Source organism: Perna viridis, chromosome 13 (genome assembly GCF_037379345.1).
Source record: "Perna viridis isolate PV_CMFRI_1.1 ecotype Kerala chromosome 13, ASM3737934v1, whole genome shotgun sequence".
NCBI lineage: Eukaryota > Metazoa > Mollusca > Bivalvia > Mytilida > Mytilidae > Perna > Perna viridis.
The window spans coordinates 29,531,969-29,548,871 of NC_142457.1; the positions used below are offsets into that span (position 1 = coordinate 29,531,969).

Genomic DNA, 16,903 nt, shown 5'->3' on the forward strand with positions numbered 1-16,903 from the left:
TCAGTACAACAGTGCATTTACACTTGGTTATGATGCATTATAAAAGTAATAATGAGATATTCATAAGACGCAAAAATAGAAAGCATTACGCATTCTACATATACAGCAAATATGACGTGAGAGACTTTAAATCCGATTGTTATCTGAATCGATAGTTAAACCAAGAATAAACAAGGGAATCAAGGTTATAGCGGTAATCAAAAGAATGTTATCCAAAATGATGCATAGGGTTATCATTTTAACCGTATATCACAGAAATTCGCTCAAGGTTATCTTTGAAAAGCCTTGATTTTCAGGTTAACGGGAATACGGTTATTCTTCTTGTTGTCTTACTTTAGGTCAATGTAAAGCCGAATAAGTATATATGATAAGCATGTGAAATAATATTAAATAAGAAAAAAATAACTGATATTCTCTTCTTTTAAATAAATGCAGTTCTTACTTTATAAAACGATAATGTGAAACTAACACAATTATAAATCTGATTTGTTTTTCGAACGTCATTACACAAATAGTCAGCAACATCATATATATATTTAGTTTTTTCTGAATGTCTCAGGATTAATCTGTCAGAAGTGACGTATTCCAGAAAAGTGTTTAGAAAAGATGTAAATGATTGACCCATATACCCATTGGTTTAAGCATCAGTGATATAAAAGCATAAATGAGAAAATAAAAATATAATATTGATGTTCAATTTTTAGTTGTTCAGTTTCGTCAAATATTTTCTATTTTAACCCATGCGTGTACAGGATTTTGTTTACGATACTTAAATAATTATACGATAACAATAATATTAAAAGACTGAGCTATAAAATTATTAACAAATTAACAAATGTTAACAACATTTCAAGTTATAAAAGACGCATTAATGAAATGTGTACGTCGTTCTGTCTCTCTGTATGTTTTAAGCTTTGACTTTGCATTGGTATAACTGGTACAATTTTCATTAGGAAATAAAGTCAAATGATACTTTAAAAAATTACTCTTTTTACTTCAGTACGAGGTGACAAAGTTTTCACTTATTGTAAGAGTCATTGTTTTTTTTCTCATATCCATTTTAATTTGTAACAATGATTTCTACGAATCTTGTATTTTCAATTTCACTGCTTGACCATTGGAACCCTTTCAGAATAAATCTTGTTTTTTTTTCTTGGTAGATACAATGAATTTTTAAAACACATTGTTGAGTCAGGTTCATTTCAGCTTCTTTATTTACTTCTTTGTTAATTAAAAATAGATGCATGTTAAAGAAATATGATTTAATTTACTTATCACTTTAAACTTTTCTTATATTCCTTCCATATAATAAATGTGTTCCAGTAAAAGTTCTAATATAAGAAAACAAGAGATAAAAATACTTTATATATTATTTCTTTATTTAGAACCGAAAGTAAGCATGTAAAATGACATATGGACGAACATTTAGTTTTAGAAAAGTACCAGGTCTACGATTATAAATAAGGTTTAATATCGTATTTTTGATAACATTGAAACATTGAAAAAAAATAGAAAATGTTGACTTTCCTCCAGTTCAATTCGGTCTTCAAACTTTATACTTGGTTAATATCCGTAGGCATAGCCGTTTTTTAATTGCCATATTACCGAGGATTATTGAAACATGAAGAAGGAATTAATCCGTAGGGCTTATTACCCAGGCCTTTTTACGTCATGTATCAAGGTGGCAAAAATTCGTCCTTCCATATTTTGCCATCATATATGATCAATTTCTAATATCAGATTTCGATATGGAATAAGTACGATAAATGACATAGTAGCATATCCGGTGTATTTCTTCAATATGTCGAAATAAATGTGCTGAAATCAACGTATCCATGTATCAAATTATGTCGCTTGTTTAAAAGTTTACTTTAGAATAAAAAAAGGGAAAAGATAGAAGAAACCGGGATCAGCGCATCGAAACACAAAGTTGTTGTAGCAATTTATTATCATAAAACCTGCTGATTAAATTTCACCATGGTGCTAAGAATACATGTAAATGACATTAATTTATTAATATTAATTTATAGTACGCAAATGTTAACGTGTTATCGAAGCAGTGCTCAAGGTTGCGTTTTATTCAAGTTCGATAGTGTTTACAGGGTACACTTAAAATCAACGAACCCAAAACTCTCCGACGTTTTATATCAGGGGGTGCATAGTTCATTTTTTTGGGTTAAATTTTTGAAATGTTCTTCTAGAGTGGGTCCAATGTACATTTATTTTGTGGTAAAATAAGCGAGAAATTAAAGTTTCAATCTAAAACTGCCTAAATCTACCTCTGACAACTCATGCTTTGCTTTCGCCCCCACCTGAATCTGCCCCTGTGCTATTCAAAGTAGCAGGTTTTAGGTTTTTTTTTAATATTTTGGTAAATAATGCGGAATCTAATTTGCAGCGTTCTAAGAGATAATTTTATATGTTAACATGCTTTACATATTTTCAGGTTCTGGTGATTGCTATATCAATTCTGATGTTCAATCTAAATGGGGTTGTGTAGCCTAAACATGCTTCGAATTATATGACCCATGTAGGAAAATCTGTGAATGAATGATAATTATTATTATGGTGTATTGATGATTTTTTTTCTCTGAAGAGAAAACTTAGACAGTTTCTATGGTTATAGATGAGCTTTCGCAAAAAAAAAACGACATATTTGTTTTTTTTTATGATCTAACATTATGATAATGGTTGGGTACTAGAACTGACAGCTAATCACCACTACCTGAAGTCATTAAAAAGTAACTCCAAGAGATAATTTTTATGGGTTGGATATTTGTTTAAAGATAAATTTTAATCTACAAAAATTACAATTGTATATACATTCATATGTACATATTTGCTAAGATAGTTTCATTAAGAGCTACATGTATACTGTTCATTATCATATACTAAATACAGCAAATTAGTTTGCTAGTACATGCTCAAGCAACACATACTAGTACATTTAGAACAAACCTTTTATTCAACCTAAGATGTAAATGAAATTTTATTGAAACAACAAAAGAGAGAGTTCCTATAGAACACTATATTGTCATCGACACAGAAGTCCCAATAAAAACGGTTTCAAAGGCTGAACGAAAAAGTAAACAGAAACCACAAGGACATGAAATTACAAAGAAGATTAGGACTAAGTTTGATTTCTTCAGAGTCTGTATGAACCATATCTCAGTTAATTAGAAACATTCATGTAGTATTATGAACTTGTATATTCCATTTTTGCAGGACACTGATAACATGCTTAACTAGTAACATTTATAGTATGATTACATATCTAGTTACATGCATGTAATAATAAAACAAATCAGAATTACATGTCTTCAGTAAGGATTTTGCAATGTTACAATTTTATGGAGAGAAAACTGTGTAATTATTGAAGAAAACTGATTAATTAATTTGTAGTTGTAATACTGATTGAACAAGTATAATACTAAGAAAGGTCACACATTGAACATTAAAATAAATTAGTTAATCGATATAGCTTTGTTATACATGTATATAAAGGTATCATACATATACATCTGAACTTATTTAAGAAATACAAAGTACTAAAATAAAGAACTTCTGTTGTTTCGCACAAGTGCAAAGTTAAGTACTTAATTGTTTTAAGCTAGCACTGGATTGTATGAATATGTTAATGATAAATGAGTATGCAAAAAAGATATTACTCCTAAAATTCTTTCCTGTATTTGTTTGACCTCTAGTAAATCTTTCTTTTGCAATTCTGTTTTTTGTTGTTGTAAGTATATGCAGTGAATTAGGCATAAATGTGTTGTTGTCTTTAAATAAGTGCAAGTGTCTTCTTTAAAATTTCCTCTTTAGGCTTCATTCCTCCGCATACTTTGTTCGATTATCTGACCATGAACATTTCACTTCCTGTACATCAACAAACAACAAATTTGAAAAATGTGTAACATTATTTGTTACATTGATTTTTATATATGCACATATTGGTACAATACCATGTTGTTTTCCGTGTTGCCAGGACAGCTCTACAGAGTCAGTACAAGCACGTTAATATTTTATTGACCTATCCAACGTTTTGGCATGACATAATAAATGGCTGGAGGTATCAGTTTTAACTTAACATTTTACCGTTTTGCATCCTGAAATATATAAACATACATAATATAGTTTTACTATACTTAGACTTTGCTATGATTGGCATGTCATCTTATATTCAGCTTATAATAACACCTAATATCATGGTTCTCTAAAAGTTATTACAATCTTTATATAAAGATTTTAACTATTTTTATTTCATAAAACAATGTCCCCCATAACAATAACATGATAACAAATATTAAACACATCATGTTATAACTTTGGACCACATATGTAACCAAGTTAAGCTTAGATAAATGCAAGCATCATTATTATTAGACAGAGAAGATGATCGTGATGATCTGTTTGTGTATTTGTAAGAATGGTACATGCCTTATCAATGTGGCAGCCAGTACATCACACTATTTACAAATTTGCTAAAATAAAAAAAAAATAAGCAATTGATGGCTCAGCTAACAATTTAAAAAATAAAAAAAAATATAAATTGTATGGGTGCGAACAGTCAATTTTTTTTCAAAAATGGTCCAAACTTATTGTTTAAAAAAATAACAAATGGCAATATTAGCATTTGGTTGGTAGTTGCACCATTAATGGGTCAGTTCCATATCTTTAAAATGACATACTTTTGCAAAAGTTTTTTTTGTGCTAACATTTCAAATTTGCCTATCAGTCTTACACTATTATAAAGAATGATAAAATTGTCAATATAAGTATTATGTGAATGGCTATATTTTTGTATGGTACCAAAGTCTTAAAAAATGAGATATATTTGCAAATTGCATTAGTACGAATACTTGAAATGTCCGTACTGGTCTTATATTATTGTTTAAAATGTAAAATAAACTTGTCAAAATAAGCACCATATGTGAGGCTGAGACACATTTCTTTCTGTTCAATTTCTCAAATATACCATATTTCTGAAAATTGTATCAGGGCAAACAGTTCAAATTTCAAAAATGGTCCAAACTTATTCTTTGAAATATTAAAAATGAAAATATTAGTACTTTTGTTAGAGGTTGCAATACTTAAATTTCAGTTCAAAAAGCCATATTGTTGTATAGTGTTTTTGTGCTAACACTATACATCGTCCTATCAATCTACAAATATTGCATAAAATGTTAAAATTGTCAATGTAAGTATCATATGGATAGCTGTAATAAAGATATTTCCAAGCACATTCTAAAAATCAGATATTTTCCAAATTGAATGAATACAAACACTTGAAATTTTCTGAATGGTCTTATTTTATTTTATTAAATGTAAACAATATCAAAATAAACATCATGCTTGGCTGTTTCTAAAACAGAACATATTTCTACAGATTGAATGCGGGGGACAGATTTAATTTCAATAATGGACCAAAATTGTTGTTTAAAATAAAAAAAAAATATCAATATTTGTACCCATTTGTGGTTGCGACACTGATCATATAATTCTGACAATTGAAAAGGAATCAACATTTTGTTTTTCACAAATTGCTGTTGTTATCAAAATTCAATATGTTTAATATGTCGATTGTATGTAAAATCATTGGAGTATCTGGGACACCAAATTATTTCAGTCCAAATTTTCAACAATGATATGTTTAAAAATCACATGAGCGCGAACACTCCAATGACCAGAAATGTACAAAATATGTCAACGAATAAAATACTACAACACCTGTAATCATTTCAAAAAAAATATTTTGACAGACTTTTTTTGAAAAGTCTCTCAATCGCTGTCTTAAAAATATGATAGGTATGTTGTTTGCGGAAAATGGCAAAACATTTTTTTCGACTGACAAATCAAAACTATTCCCTCGCCCTTTAGTCAGATAAACTAAAGATATACAGAGTAATGTAACAATACAGTAGTGTAAAGTTCCATTAAATGTTCTATATCTTATCTCTTGTTCTGATTTTCATTCTGAACTCTGACCTTTATAGAATGTTCTGAATTAAATTTTATTTATTTTAGGGATCGTACGGGGGAGAAGAAAATTAATGTACGTAAGATTTAAAATTTACGATTTCTTTTCGAACTTTGGAAACCATGGTCTCAAAGTACACACCTTGTGATAAGAAATTAATATAAAACAGGCAAGGTAAAGAATCATTATTAACACCTCATCATATTTTCTTTAAAAAATCACGAATTATTATGGAATCTCTTATCAAATTATTCTGCTTGTTTGCTTGTTTCATAACTATCGGTGAGTTTTTGGATATCGATAAATATATTCCGTATTTTTGTATGATATCGATTGACACAACTGTTTTTGTTTTTGTTGTTTTGTTTTGTTTTATTAGATTCTCCGACGAAGGTCTCTTTTTATATCACAAAATATGAAATCAATATTGAATGAATGCTGTTTCCGAATATTATTGATTATAAATTTTATTCACAGATTACATATCTTAACAAAAACATAATTTTGTTTAGTGATCCATACATTTGTCCTTTTCAGCATTTTCTGCATGTCCTGATCAATGGAGTCACTTCCAAGATAAATGTTTCTTTCTTAGTAGAGAAAATGAAACATTTGGTGAAGCACTGGTGAGTAAGATTCTGACTGATAGCGTTGTAATTATACACTTCTAGTGACACAGTTGTAAGTAAGGATGAGTAAAACGATTGTAATTTTCACAACCAGTGATAAGGAATTTAGTAATAGATTACACTACTAGTGATATCGTTGTAAGTGTTACATCTAGTGATATTATTGTAAGTGTGTTTAATACGCCAGCTGATATATCCTATGAGAATTTATGTGCTGAATATATCGTTATTGGTACTCATATTTCATTTATCTAAAATCATTTGTGTGTATGCTTTCAAAATGGGCAGCTCTTAAAGAAGACTACAATATCATTGAAGAAACTTGGAATTTACCATTTTGTTCAATTTAAAAAAAAAAAAAAAATTTAAAAACGTTCATGAATTTAAGACTATATGTGAAATGATTGGAAGACAATATGGACGATCAGCATCATTGGCAACTGTTGACGACGCACAAACTCAAAGTTTCCTTGTCGGAATGATAAAAAAAACTGGTAAGTGTGGGAAAACAAAAACACATAGACACTGTTTTTTATCATATAATGGTTCTTGTTAAGTCTTCATTTTTATTTTGCAATTTACAGTAAAACGAATTAAGAAAAAAAGAGGCGATTTTCCGCATAATATCATATAATTGGGACGTTTATAGCTTGCTTAATAATATGGATTTTGCCAAACATTAAGGTCCGTGTTGTATTGCCAATCTTTATTACTATATCTATTTCCAATTTCATCGATTACCAAGACATATTTCACAATATGTAATTTCAAGAACATTTAATTATACATAGTATACAAGTTGTCAACAGGCCGAGTAATATTATGTCAATACATTTCTTTTTGGAAACATGTATTCAAAATGTGTGATATGTTCAATACCTTTAGACTATGAAGAGGTTTATATTGGACTAAATGATATTGTAAAAGAAGGCGAATTTGTATGGGCTGCTAATGGCAGAAAGGCTACATATTTTGCCTGGGGACCAACGCAGCCAAACAACAGATTTGGAGCTGAGAACTGTGCAGCTATTACTTACGATCCTCCCAATCAATTCACCTACTTATGGACAGATGACCCTTGTACTGTTAAAAAGTATTTTCTTTGTGAAATGGTGTAAGTAATTCAGTTTCGTTATGACATCTAATTTCTTATTGAAATTATATTATATTTTACAATTGTTTTATTAATGTAAAGACGTACGAACAAAGCAATTTAGAACGTAAATAAAATGCACTTTGGAGATGTATATGATGTATGTTCTTATAAATGTATGTATTGGGATGACAAGTGAAGCCAGTTTAGGGTGGAACACCTTACATAAGCTAGACATAGTTTCAAATAAATTCTTATTCCCCATAGAACTGTGTCATATATGATTAATGGTTTGGCAACAAAATAATTTTTCGTTTTTTTTTATATTTTGTAGCGCTGCCGACATTTCCAACACTTTAGGATAGATGCTCTAATGCAAGTTCTGTAAATACAAATTTGTAAATAAATGTGTGTGTTACTGGTTACTTTTATCAATATTGTATATGCTTACTGCTTCCACTTTAATCGCAATACCTCTGATGCGTCATTGCATTTTATTCGAGCCTTTCTTGAATATCTTATTACATGTCTTAACTAACAAATTGGTGATGAGAAGAAAAAAAATGTAACTATCAGTCATAAGCGATTGAACCATGGGTATTTATATCCTTTCAGTTAATAGCTAAAGGTTATTACTATTCGTTCCGATGTTTCAATATTAAACAAATAGAAAACAAATGCCAGATACCGCATCCATCATTTCCCTGATAAACTTCTCCCCACTCCTTCATCAAAATGAAATTATTCACGATAAATATCCCTTTGAATCGTTTATTTTCATCTCTTAATATTATCAGCTATTCATTAACTCCACACCAATGGAGCCAATGTGATAATTACTAATAAAATACGTTCTCTTGAACCGGTTAATCTACGTCGCCATTCAAAACATCCGTCTCCAACAGAGACCTATAACCGCTTTTAAATGTGTTAAGTCTTCATCAGCTTGCTTATATCTACGATCTGATAAACAGTTTATTAACAAATTCAAAAGGCACATGTAATTGCCGTTATTATCTAATAAACTTCGTGACCAATGTTATTAAATTTTATTATGTATCAAGATTTATAAACAGTTCATGCCCAAATTGCAGGCAACTCAAACTACAAAAGAAAAAAAAAACAATCGTAAGGGACAGAAAAGACAACTAAATACATAATCATAATACAAATATACAATTCAAAGAAATATAACTTCAGTAATGGCTTTTTGGTACAACGTGTACCTCCACAGAACTTGGTCACCGGCGTACTCGATACATTTAAAATCATTCGCACTGCTTTTACAACTCATTAGATTAATCACTTATAATTAAACCATTATAACCACTGGTATCGAGCCAGTGATTCTTAAATAAAAAATACCAGTTCATATATCGTATATTTTGATATGCCGTACACGAGTTAAAAAGTTATGATCAAAAGGTTTTCAGACACCAATAGACTGTTCTACCGTGTAATTACCACTGCAACACAAATTTATTAAAGACAAGTTGCAATATTTAATCAAATGGTCCTTTGATAAATGTTTTGTAATTACTGTCTTGCAATGTGATGACTACAATGTATTTTTTGTGATTTAAGACGCGATACATACATTATATTGAGATATTGTTGTGTCTTTTGATCTCTCTACTAAATACGATAATTGTGTTTTACCGTCTATGTTCTGAATTGCACCATTCTGAATTGAAACTCCCGAATTAAACACACTGCACAACGTTGTTTCTCAAAAAAGGTGGTACACCTAGATACAAATATATACTTCTTGGTAGAGATTCTTTATACTTTGTAAAAATAATTCCAAGTCATATTCTGAAGGAGAATATTTCTAAATGCTGAGCGCGTTTACCCCTTGACTCGGCGGGTGTTTCTAGAAAAGAAGAGGCCGCTTACCCAACTGGTGCATCTGGTCCATGCTCCCAATTTTTAGTGGAATCCGAGTTGCTCATTTGCTTTTGTTACTTTGTATTTGTTTCAAGACTATTATCTGAATATAGTACCATTAAAACATATGTTTTTCAACACCATATCCTTGTATTCCCCATACTTAGTTAAAGTCCCGAATTAAAAACATTACACATCGTTGTTTTTCCAAATTGTGCTCCTTTACTTGCTGACCTATTCCTTCACTCTTATAAGGCTGACTTTATAGCTGATGTGATCCGAAAGAATGAATATCGTTTGGTTAGATCCTTTTATCTAAGTTTCCGCTATATGGATGACGTATTATATTTAAACAATCCTAATTTCGGGGACTTGATACATCGCATTTACCCCAAAGATATTGAGATAAAGGATTCCACAGACACTGTGAAGTCAGCCTCATATCTTGACCTAGACGTAGAAATCGATGGTCAAGGAAACCTATTGACCAAATTTTACGAAAAACGAGATGACTTTGCATTCAGAATTGTCAACTGTCCTTTCATCTGTGGCAACATTCCTTCAGCACCTGAGTATGGAGTGTTCAAATCACAACTCATACGTTATGCCAGTGCTTGCCGAAACTACGCAGACTTTTTGCATCGAGCTAGAACTCTAACAAATAGGCTTCTGGAACAGGGTTATGTTGCTACAAGATTAAAGTCATCACTAGAGAAGTTTTATGGTCGTCATCATGAACTCGTGGATCGTTATGGTGAACCAATCTGCACCATGAAAACTGATTTATTAAACGGGTCATAGTTTTTCTTTCTTCGTTTGTCTACATCGGACTTGACTATTTTATGAGCAACTCGGCGGTTGTTTCTAAAAAAGCAGAGGACGCTTACCCTACCGGTGCACCTGGTCCATGCTTCCAGTTTTTAGTCGAATCTGAGTTGCTCATTTGCTTTGGTTACTTTGTATGTATGATTTTAGTTACTTCATGTTCTGTGTTATGTATGTCTGTTTTCTATGTCTGGTCTTTGTCCCTTGATTACATTGTTTTGATTACACCTCCTGAAACGTGTAACGTTCCCAATCCCACACAAAATACGAAACACGATCCCACGAAGCACGAATCACGCACACGAAAATACCAAAGACAAACTATTATAGTTCGGGAATGTTTTCCCCGATGATTCCGGAAAGCCTTTCACATATTTACAGTATTTTACAAATAATGTTCGAATGTATGAAAGCAATTAATTTCTAGAAGTTTTGATTCCTGACAAAATATTGTCTTTTCAATATCAAAGGAATACTGATCTTGGCATAGAAAACGAAATTACAACAATATTCCGTAAAATTGATCTACCATAGGATCTATTTTTATCATCAAATCAGAATACAGAACCGTTGCACGAAGAACGTCGCACGATACACGAAGAACGAAGCACGAAGTGCGAACACGAAAGGCAAACGCACACGAAGCCCACGCTGCACGATCCCACGAAACGCGCACACGAAGCACACGATACACGCACACGAAGAACGCTAAGATGGGAATGTTACACGTTTCAGAGGGTGTACCCCTATATCCGTAATATAGTACATGGCGTGTATCAAAAAGAATTTTAGATACATGGTACTACAAATACTCTGAACTTTACGACAAACGTGATGATTTTTCATTCAGAATTGTCAGGTTACCTTTCATCTGTGGCAACATTCCTTCAGCACCTTAGTATGAGGTTTTCATACCACAACTCATACGTTATGCCAGAGCTTGCCGAAACTACACCGACCTTTTGTACTACGTATTTCCCTTTAATATTGATTTCAAGTGTAGGTCAAGATATAAAGCTGACCTCACAGTTTCCCTAATACCCATTATCAGAAGTTCTTTGGGGTAGATGCGATGTATCAAATGTCCGAAATAACGATTGTTTGAAGATAATACTTCATCTATAAATCGGAAACTGAGATTAAACGATCTAGCTAAACGATATTCTTTCTTTCGTATCAGATCAGATAGACAGCCAGATAAGAGTGAAGGAATAGGTCAGAAGTAGAGGAGCAAAATGTGTTCCCAATGGAATGCCGGTCGTTTGTTGAAAAAAAAACGTGTTCACCATATTATAGGACAAATATGTTGTCGATTAAAAATTCCAGCATTTTGAAAACATATTTGGAAGATGATTTGGAATTATCTTTCACAAAGTTTGTGGAATTTCTACCAAGAACTATATATTTGTATCTAGGTGTACCATCATTTTTGGAAAAAAAAACAACGATGTTTAATGTTTTTGGGTCAAGATTTTAACTGAGTATGGAGAATAGAAGTATACAGTGTTGAAAATTCATTGGTTTTAATGCTATTATATTCTGATAATAGTCTTGAAATGATTGTCCCCAAAAGGTCTTTCTAATTTTTCACGATCCACACATTGAATTAATACCACTACGGGAGTAACAAGTGTTGTGGTAGGACAGCTGTGAGTATAGAACTTAAACATTTTGAAAGAGGTTTGGTGGTACATTTTGCAGATTCATCTATGTAACGCTATTTGTATGGATTCTTGTGGAGGTTAGGAATTTAGTACATAGGCGATAAATCACAATCATCGTCCTTGGTAAGAGACTAAAAGAAGATAGTACAGCTTTATAGCTTTTCACAATTTCTTCTTTGGAAAGTGTGGTAGCAGTATAGGCCTTATCACTGCTATTGTCTATCGCTGATAATTAACATTGGATGTAAAACGTTTCACAGACAAAAAAATGTTTCTTTGGGCTTTGTCTGCTGTTACGACAACACATTTGTATAGTAGACAATGTTTTTGCTACATCGGGATCTTTGAAAACTGATGTAGTCTTGGCACTTATTAAGGAAAATATTGCAAGTTTTGACTTAAACACTTCTGAGGATGGAACATGACCAATGACTACATTATCAAATAATTGATTAATTAGTATTTTTGTCATTTAGTGATAATGTAAAAAACTATTGAATATATGTCCACATGTTAAATACCGCCACAGTATCATAGCCCACAGAAAATATGAATAAGGACGACTATGGATAAAATGTTATCGTAGCATGCTATTATATTTATATCTTTATATTTGGTTAAAAATAAATCCAAAGAATACTGACCTAAAAAACACAATACTACATTCTGATTTTCATAGTTTGTCAATATAATTACGTTTGGATATTTGACGTTGCGTCATAAATATAATAAACAAATCAAACACATTCCTTTACACATAAATTTATTTACAAATCTGTATTTACATAGATGAAATAAGTATCTAACCTACTACAGGAGGAATGTCAGCAGCTCTACAAAAGAAAAAGAAAATTGTTTTTTTTTTGTTTATGAATAAAATTTTTTTGTTTCTCTTTCGGAGGCCAACAATTTTTTTCATAAAATTTATCATTTATGTTTTTTCAACCATATTGTATCGTAAAGTCGCTGATGTATACGCCTCCCTTTTGAAAATAGTAACACCTTTGATTTTATTTCTACTGCATGTATATGTTTTCTAACTGGGCTAAATTTGTTTTAACTATCAATATACTTTTTAAGACAAACGAAGAATACATATTATGTTATGTATTTAATACACATTGTTTTGTATTTTTTTGCGATTAATTGATCAATAGCAAAATTTACATATTAAATTGTTAATATTTTTAATAGTTTTCATAGTATTCCTTTCCTCCTCAGTCTAACCCGGACTTGACTTTTTATGAGCAACTCGGCGGGTGTTTCTAGAAAAGCAGAGGATTCTTACCCTACCGGTGCACCTGGTCCATGCTCCCAGTTTTACTGGAGTCACATTTCTTCATTTGCTTTTGTTGATTTATATGTATGATTTTAGTTTCTTTATGTTCTTTGTTGCGTATGTCTGTTTTTCTTGTCTGGTATTTGTCCCTGTATTACATTCTTTTCATTACTGATAAAACCCTGGTTTCCTTTATTACATTGTACTCTTTAATAAGTTATAAATCATTCTTCATAAAAAAAATTACTTACACCATTTCACAAAGAAAATATTTTTGAACAGTACAAGGATCATCTGTCCATAAGTATGTGAATTGATTGGGAGGGTCGTAAGTTATAGCCGCACAGTTCTCAGCTCCAAATCTGTTGTTTGGTTGAGTTGGTCCCCAGGCAAAATATGTAGCCTTCCTGCCATTGGAAGCCCATACAAATTCGCCTTCTTTTACAATGTCATTTAGTCCAATATAAACCTCTTCATAATCTAGAGATGGTAAATCAGTAATATCAATAAGATCTATTTTTTCGATCTGCATTGTTACCATTTGGAGATATATAGCATGTCTGTGTGTTAATATGTTTTTTGTCTTTTTAGGGCGTTTTTTTGTTTTTTTTTTGTTTTTTATTTTGTTGTTGTTGTTTTTGTTTTTGCTTGTTGTTGTATTTTCTGTTGGTCTTTTTATTAGTTAGAATTACTTACTTTCTTTGTTTGATTGACTAATCAAAGCTAACGTCCCGATTCGAGAACGTTAATCAAATCTTTGAAGCTGTGTTGATATTTAGCAGTCATTTTGTTTGAGCTTTGAAGTTTCTTTAATTTGAAAACTAACTAAACGGAAAATTCAAGGATTGTAAAATTTACTGTTGTTTTTTTATTCTGATATTTTTCTCGTTTCATGGTTATAGTATGAGAACGAAAGTTTGACGAGAAATGAGTTTATAATATTTCCCCCAAAACTTACTTGTTTTTTTAATCATTGCAACAAGAAAATTTTGAGTTTGGGCATCATCAACAGTCGCCAATGATGATGATCGTCCATATTGTTTTCCAATCATTTGACAAATTTTCTAAAATTGAAGAAAGTAATTCCGTAGTAAAACTCATCACTGATTTAGAATTTTTTAAAGCAAAACTTCGTCAATGCTATCTTATAATATTGAAACTTAAAGTATCACTCAGTGTTAGACGTTTCAATATAACCTGATTTATATATTGAACATATATAGAATATTAATAAATAAAAATTAATGTAAATCGTTTTTACCTTTAACATACGGCTGTACCACAATTAGTGTAATTTATAACTGCTTCACCTTAAGTGTAATTTATAACTGCATCACTTTAAGTGTAACTTACAATTGCATTACTATCAATGTAACTTAAAACTGCATTACTTTCAGTGTAATTTACAACTGCACCACTTAAAGTTTTACTTACAATTATATCATTGTAAATGTAACATAGAACTATATCAAAACAAGTATTATATACACCTATTTCACAAGAAGTGTAACCGTCGATCCCATCATTAAAAATCTTACTTACTAGCGCACCACCGAAGGTTTCATTTTCCCTACTTAAAAAGAAACATCTATCCTGGAAGTGGTTCCACTGATCAGGACATGCACATAGGACTGAAAAAGACAAATCCAAGCCATAATATATCTATATATATATATATATATATATATATATTAGAAAAACACATGTTTTTAGTAAATTGAATCTTTTGTTCGAAACATTTTAAGGCAAGTCATTTAACAGCATTTAGTCAACAAACGTTATAAAAAAGTGTAGTTTTTGTTATGAAAAAAAAGTTGCATTATGGAAAAATCACATTACGTCAACATAAATTTTTCAATTCAATTGCAATAACTTACCGATGGTAACGAGAGTGGCAAACAAACAGATAGATTTAATAAGAGTTTCCATTATAATTTGTATTTATATGATAAAATTGATACACATTGTTTTCGCTGTCGGCTTTTATATTAATTTCTTATCAGAAGGTGTGAAATGTTTAGCATGGATTTTGAAAAGATATCGTGAATGTTCGACGTGATCTAATTTTTCTTCCTGTCCCTGTGGGGACCCTTATATATGTAGAACTTAATTCAGAACTTCCTGTAAAGGTCAAAAGTCAGAATTATAATTAGATCAGGGATAAGATTTAGAACATTGAACGGAACTTGTATATAATTCTGACTCGCATTCTATACTATATATGTGTCTTTTTGTATCTCTGACTATATATTAATGTTCTGTATTAAGAGATAGACCATAGTTTGAACTTATTCAGTACAACAGTGTATTTACACTTGGTTATAATGCATTATAAAAGTAATAATGAGATATTCATCAGACGCAAAAAATAGAAGGCATTACACATTTTACATATGCAGCAAATATGACGTGAGAGACTTTAAGTAGCACTTCAGCTAAGAGTCATGCAATGTGTGATTCATTGGTAAAAAGCCTACATATATTTAGTTTTGATATTTTGTTTGAAATGTCATAGTAAACAGATACATGTGGTTTTTCATATAACCCGTGCTCTTAGTAGATAAAAAATACATAGAATGCACTATAGATTTCAAAATTAAGGGAGATGACTCTGTAAATGGCACTTAAATACAATAGAATCTACCGGATTTTCAATGTGGAATATCTCCTAAGAGCAGGCAGATTTGAATGAATAATTACACATTTCGTAATATAGATCCATAAAACAAACTAATTACAAAAATAAAAATATGTAGCCTTTTTTCGGGTGTATCACTTTTTTTCAGATTTTGCATGATTCTTACAAAGACAGCTACTTAAATCCTATTTTTTTTTCTGAATCGACAGTTTAACCAAGAATAAACAAGAGAACCAAGGCTATAGCGGTAATCAAAAGAATGTTATCCAAGCTGATGCTTATAATGGTGATCATTTTAACCGCAAATCACAGATATTCACTCAAGGTTATATTCAAAAAGCCTTGATTTTCAGGTTAACGGGAATACGAAAATTCTTCTTCCTGTCTTAGTTTTGGTCAAAGCCGAAAAAGCATATACGATAAGCATGTGAAAGAATATTCTATTAGGAAAATTAACTTATATTCTTTTCTTTAAAAAAAATGCAGTTCTTACAATATAAAACAATAATGTGAAACTAATACAATTATAAATCGTATTTGTTTTTCGAACGTCATTACACAGATAGATAGCAACATCAAATATATTTAGTTCCTCTGAATGTCTCAGGATTGATCTGTCGGAAGTGACGTATTCCAGAAAAAGTGTTTAAAAAGGATGTGAATGACTGACCCATATACCCATTGGTTTAAGCATCAGTGATATAAAAATATAAATGAGAAAATAAAAATATGATATTGATGTCAATTTTTAGTTGTTCAGTTTCCTCCAATATTCTCTATTTTAACCCATGCGTGTACAAGGTTTTATTTACGATACTTAAATAATTATACGATAACAATAATATTAAAAGAATAAGTTATAAAATTATCAACAAATTAACAAATGTTAACAACATTTCAAGTTATAAAAG

The 16,903-nt window shown here is 30.8% G+C and overlaps 2 protein-coding genes across 2 annotated transcripts; one reads left to right on the top strand and one right to left on the bottom strand.

Moving 5' to 3' along the window:
* The first annotated feature begins 6,109 nt into the window (after positions 1–6,109).
* LOC148600262 (salivary C-type lectin 2-like) lies at positions 6,110–8,130 on the top strand. Its single transcript, XM_088557567.1, has 5 exons — positions 6,110–6,259; positions 6,515–6,603; positions 6,995–7,100; positions 7,492–7,720; positions 8,034–8,130. The coding sequence occupies exons 1-5, from the start codon at positions 6,208–6,210 to the stop codon at positions 8,062–8,064; spliced, it is 507 nt and encodes a 168-aa protein (XP_088413693.1). The 5' UTR covers positions 6,110–6,207; the 3' UTR covers positions 8,065–8,130.
* A 4,691-nt stretch (positions 8,131–12,821) lies between these two features.
* On the bottom strand, positions 12,822–15,390 carry LOC148600263 (salivary C-type lectin 2-like). Its single transcript, XM_088557566.1, has 5 exons — positions 15,232–15,390; positions 14,897–14,985; positions 14,313–14,418; positions 13,606–13,834; positions 12,822–12,908 (listed from the first exon to the last, which is right to left on the bottom strand). The coding sequence occupies exons 1-5, from the start codon at positions 15,281–15,283 to the stop codon at positions 12,878–12,880; spliced, it is 507 nt and encodes a 168-aa protein (XP_088413692.1). The 5' UTR covers positions 15,284–15,390; the 3' UTR covers positions 12,822–12,877.
* Between the last annotated feature and the right edge of the window lie 1,513 nt (positions 15,391–16,903).

Excerpts from the sequence above, each read along its gene's own strand:
- LOC148600262 (XM_088557567.1), top strand. The coding sequence starts at position 6,208 with ATGGAATCTCTTATCAAATTATTCTGCTTGTTTGCTTGTTTCATAACT. Across the intron at positions 6,604-6,994 it reads AAACATTTGGTGAAGCACTG|ACTATATGTGAAATGATTGG; the intron begins GTGAGTAAGATT and ends CATGAATTTAAG. Across the intron at positions 7,101-7,491 it reads CGGAATGATAAAAAAAACTG|ACTATGAAGAGGTTTATATT; the intron begins GTAAGTGTGGGA and ends CAATACCTTTAG.
- LOC148600263 (XM_088557566.1), bottom strand. The coding sequence starts at position 15,283 with ATGGAAACTCTTATTAAATCTATCTGTTTGTTTGCCACTCTCGTTACC. Across the intron at positions 14,986-15,231 it reads TGCCACTCTCGTTACCATCG|TCCTATGTGCATGTCCTGAT; the intron begins GTAAGTTATTGC and ends TGTCTTTTTCAG. Across the intron at positions 14,419-14,896 it reads AAACCTTCGGTGGTGCGCTA|AAAATTTGTCAAATGATTGG; the intron begins GTAAGTAAGATT and ends CTTCAATTTTAG.